This window comes from Nansenia antarctica (assembly GCF_963989245.1).
Source record: "Nansenia antarctica genome assembly, chromosome: 4".
Classification (NCBI taxonomy): Eukaryota; Metazoa; Chordata; class Actinopteri; order Argentiniformes; family Microstomatidae; genus Nansenia; species Nansenia antarctica.
The window spans coordinates 60,627,134-60,632,133 of record NC_137689.1 but is presented as its reverse complement, the minus strand read 5'-3'; the positions used below and the strand labels follow the sequence as shown (position 1 = coordinate 60,632,133).

Below are 5,000 nucleotides of genomic sequence, written 5' to 3'. Positions count from 1 at the left end.
TCTCTGTGGGAACACTGGCGATGGACTTGATCTCAGCTATCAGGTTTGACGTGTCAATGTCATTTCGGATGTAATATCCTAAAACCTAAAATAATTTGGAGAGGAATCCAGTATCAGAATGAAGGGCAGAATTGAACAACATAATCATGTCAATTCATAAGGTATCATACAGTTGCTGAAAACATAATACTCTGTATTACACTGTATTTGCAGTATTCAATAACACGCTTTATATTTTACTCACAGCAATGCCGAAACGGGTGATCTTCTCTTGCTCACATTTCCCAATGACATCGTCTCGGCGGTCCTTGTCGTGAGACTCTCCATCTGTCACGACCACCATCACCTTACTGGCCCCAGGACGAGCTCCGTTCTGAGGAAGGAACGCATGCTCTCTGGGACACAAACACAAACACATATTGATTCAATATCTATAACTATATCAATAAACAGAATACAAATTACATTTAGATATACACATCTGGGGCGAATGTTGAAGACATTTGAGGTTAGTTCTGTATAGTGTACGGAATAGTACAGTTCCTAACCCTTTTGTTAATGTCTTTTTATAAATATGTTGAGTCAGGAAGTGTTTCTGAGATTCCATCAAAGGGTCGTCTAATGAGTAACAAGCCAGTCACTAGAGAAGCCGAGGAAATGCCTCAGACTGTGTTGGCATAGATGTAAGGAAAGTACCTGGCAAATTCAATAGCCCGGAACGTGTTGGTCTCCAAGCCCGACTTCTGGTGAATGTTTGCTGCAGCCGCTACAATTGAGTCTTTAGTTTTATACTTATCGAGAAGAAACTCAAAAGACGGATCAACTGCATACTGTATGATAGTGACCTAAAAGAAAAGACAAAAAAGTCAAACAATGGATATTTGAAACTACATAAAGTCTAGGAGTAAGATAATTGATTTGGTCACTTGAAATAGTGTAATTTAATTATATTGAACATTGATTATTGTGATAGCACTTACCTGAGTATTAGCAGGACCGATGTCCAAATTTTCCAAAAGTTTTTTAAGGAAAGCAACAACTGGAGCCCACGGATATATACTGTTAGACCCGTCCAGAACTATAGCAATATCCATTGGACCACCACAAGCTAGAAAAAAAGGAGAAAATGTATTTAGGTAATGTTCATTTATGTACCGTATTACATGTGCATTTTCCAATTTAATTATAAAGGGGAATCAAATACGATATTGGACAAAATTTGACTTATTCTAAAGGTGGGTGGCTAAATTTCAAGCGCTCTTACTTTGAAGGGCAGGTGAGAAGGCAGAGAGGGGACTGAAGAGTGGGCTCACTTCTGCACAGACCCCTGGGTAATAATATTGACTCCCACATTTCTGAGCCCAGAGAGGACCACATGTCTGGTATAGGAAGACAACACAGTTATATGAAAAGCTAAGACACAGCTAAAAACATCCAAACAACTCAATTACATAACATGGGGGATAGAGTGATAACATCAGATAGGAGTTGTAGACAGGCAGTTGTAGAGATGTACGGATGTGAAGCCTGTTTACCATGAATCTATCTTCTCTGGCAGTGCGGGTGAGGGTCAAACCCAGGCTCATGTTGACGTTGATGTTCTTCACTGTTGATATGCTGACTGAGTCTAAAATATGAGAGTAACTTGTGAGTTGTACTGTACAATACATTGCACATGACATTGATTGGACAAGCACGCACGCCTGCATGCACGCCTGCACGCCTGCACGCATGCACGCATGCACACACACGCGCACACGCACACGCACACGCACACGCACACACACACACACACACACGCACACACACACACACACACACATACACATACACTGTTCTGTTCTGAGGGATTAGCCTCATGAGAGTTGAGTGAAAGCTGAAGATGTCTTACTCTGCAGACCCAGCTTCTCACAGTTTGAGCTGGAACCTTGGATCTCACACTTATAGACATCCCCCTTCCTGTTGGGTGTGTATCCACTCCAGGGAGAGCCTACCAGCAACCTGGCAAAGTTAAACAAATGTCATTGTTACGGTTAACCCGGACCATAGGGAGAAAATAACAACAAGCACCTGAGGGCAGAGCGCAGACATTTGATGGGATGTTTTCAGACTGTGTTCATGAGAAGGGCAGAGCCATAAATGCCAGTGCCATCTCTGTCATCTGCTGCAGTCTGGGTAACATGGGCACCACAGCATTACCACCATGCATGTGAGTCAAGACACACGGCCACTAGATTACACAGTGTAATGACCAACCCGCCTCCCACGTTAGTAATAAGTCATGGTCATTACCATCACACACCATTGAGATAAGCTACGTCACCTACTAGATTTCACACACTGCAGACATGCCGAGACCACTCTGTTACTCATCCCTGAGGAAAAATATTGTATCCTGTACACTGAGGTACACATCGGAAAGTCCCCACACACACACACAAACACACACACACACACACACACACACACACACACACACACACACACCTCTTCCCGGTAAAATGACACACAGGCAGATACTCACTAAACATCCTGTGTGAGATCAAACAAATAAACATTCAGAAATGCCCATATATGGTCACTCTCAGGTGTGTCAGAGTGCCTGTGAGGTCTTTTTGCTTTTGATATCGCACAGTGTTGTTTACCATGGGATAGGCTGCATCTGTATCTCAAAGTTGTGTGGTCAGGAAACAGTGTACATATGTGACATTAAACACAGTCAGAAAAGCAGACGAGCCCACTGTTTGTCCTCTGATAACAGTAACAGCAGTGTGCAAGAGGGACAGGGCAGAAAACCTCACCAGCCTGCATCATAAAACTACAATGATAAGCAGCATGTCTTCCACTGGTTATACAACTCTAGCTAAAGCAGCCATATGTGACATAGTCTAGTGTTTTGGTCCGCATGTCAGCATCCAATTTAATGTTCAGACTTTTCTTTTGAAAAATTAATTTCTGCATTGTTGAAAATCAATGACACACCTTGCTTGTCAACTAACACAGCTTGTTTTGTGAGCCTGCTAACAATATAAAGTAGTGTTATAGTTAACTAGGTAGCAGTGGGGATTACTCACCGAATCCATTGCATTGCAGTGTTTTGGCTTGACTAGCGAGTTTGTGTTGTGATTTTCAACAACGTTCAAATGTATTTCTGTTTCAAAATAAAAGTCTGAACATTTTGATTGGTTGCCGACATGCGAACCACAACACTAGACCGTGTCACATATATAAACTTGCTGTTAGGCTAAACTGCAAGCATTAACATACCATCCCATTGCATAACACTGTTGCTCCTTGAGACATTCAGGAACTTCCCAACTTCAGCTTTTATTGTGAAAAGGTGACTCAGTCAGCAGTATGGTTCAGACAGACAGACAAAGGACGTCACTGACTCTTTATGCTCTGGCGTGCCTTAGCTAAACCCCACACTCTCAGGCAGGAAACAGCCAATTAAAACAAAGGGAGTGAACTTTGACCTGGGCCTGTGATGTCATCTACTCTGGCTCTCCATACAACAAGGCACCACTCTTGTCTCTCTTCAGAGAACCCTGGGCTGTCCCCATCCTGACTCACGGCTAGGAACCTTTATCCTCCTCATTCCAAGTGGTATATGTCGAGAGGTGGTGCCACACAAGAATACATCTCTGTCATATACTGTCAATCAGTCCAACCACACTCAATAGAAACTCATTTGAGGGAATTCAGCAATCAGTTTGTGAAGTGGTGTACAGTGTGAAAGGGGAACATGTATTTACTGGTTTTGTTGAATGTCCCTGTTCAAATCTATTATGAAATGTTTTTCTATTGGAGACAGGCACATAGGAAATGTTTACTTGTACTCTGTTATTCTCCATCAAAAATCACCAGAATTGCTTGTTTAATAAGAGTTAGGCAACATTTTCGCTGGTTACATGAGGGGGAAGCGACATCTTCTGTCATTGTCGGAATTGTGACAAAGAGACAAAATGCAACGTATTAAGTTGCTTCCGCTCACTATATGCAATAACTTCATACCACATAATTTGTGTGGTGCGGAACATATACGTTCCTGCTAGATTGTAGTGCAGGTTTGGATGAGTTGGAATTGACAAATATGTGCAACTCTCTCGTGATCAGAACTCTTTATCAGGTCTGGACGGGTGACACCCAATCATTTCATGCTTTTCACTCACACTAACCACTATGTTATTGTCCCAACAATACTCCAGAATTGTTTGTTTAACAGTTGATAGGCAACATTTTCGCTGGGTAGAAAGGCACACCCCCCTCACCCCCTCACTTTTACATCTTCCTTTGCTAACAATGTTTCCTTACACACAGGGTAAATGTGCCATAGGTTAACCCCCAGTCTCCATGTTTGTTTGTAATGGAAATGAAAGGAAGCCAGTTATTTCCCAGGAGAAATATTCAAAAGGAAAATGCCTCCACTGAGATCTTCCGGATGCAGACGCCACCATGGACCACAGGAAGTGTGTGTGTCTGTGAGATGTGAACTCAAAAGCATGTGTGTGCATGTGTGTGTGTGTGTGTGTGTGTGTGTGTGGTTATTGTTTCAGATGTGTGCATACATTATATTGTGTTTGAAGTGTCTGCATCCAGATCCAACCATGCTGAGTGTCATGTGACCTGCCAAAGACAGGAACACAGTGGCTTGAGAAAGCGGATGTGCACAGTGGGGATCATTCCGACCCCAACCGAACTAGCTACATCAGCTTATTTTAGCTCTGCTGGAATGTACTGTATACTACATACAGGTAGATCTGGAAATATTTGGACAGTGACACTTTCCATAATTTTGGCTCTATACACCACCACAATGGATTTGAAATGAAATATCACATGAGACGTTTAGGAATTGCAACCATTTTTTGACACAGTCCCCTATTTTCAGGGGCTCAAATGTAATCGGGCAAATGAACATAATCATAAATAAAATGCTCATTTTTAATACTTTGTCGAGAATCCTTTGTAGGCCTTTACTGCAGCTGTCTTCAGTTGTT

At 42.3% G+C, this 5,000-nt stretch overlaps 1 protein-coding gene across 1 annotated transcript in view; it reads right to left on the bottom strand.

Moving 5' to 3' along the window:
- itga2.2 (integrin, alpha 2 (CD49B, alpha 2 subunit of VLA-2 receptor), tandem duplicate 2) overlaps positions 1–5,000 on the bottom strand; it is a gene marked incomplete at both ends in the record, with an annotated part of 19,255 nt that overhangs the window by 8,746 nt on the left and 5,509 nt on the right. The window contains 7 exons of the mRNA XM_080529555.1: positions 1–85; positions 245–395; positions 697–845; positions 981–1,108; positions 1,265–1,379; positions 1,536–1,627; positions 1,892–2,001. The exon at positions 1–85 is cut by the window's left edge and continues 81 nt beyond it. Of these exons, the coding sequence (XP_080385681.1) occupies positions 1–85; positions 245–395; positions 697–845; positions 981–1,108; positions 1,265–1,379; positions 1,536–1,627; positions 1,892–2,001 (830 nt within the window). The remainder of the gene's footprint in view (positions 86–244; positions 396–696; positions 846–980; positions 1,109–1,264; positions 1,380–1,535; positions 1,628–1,891; positions 2,002–5,000) is intronic.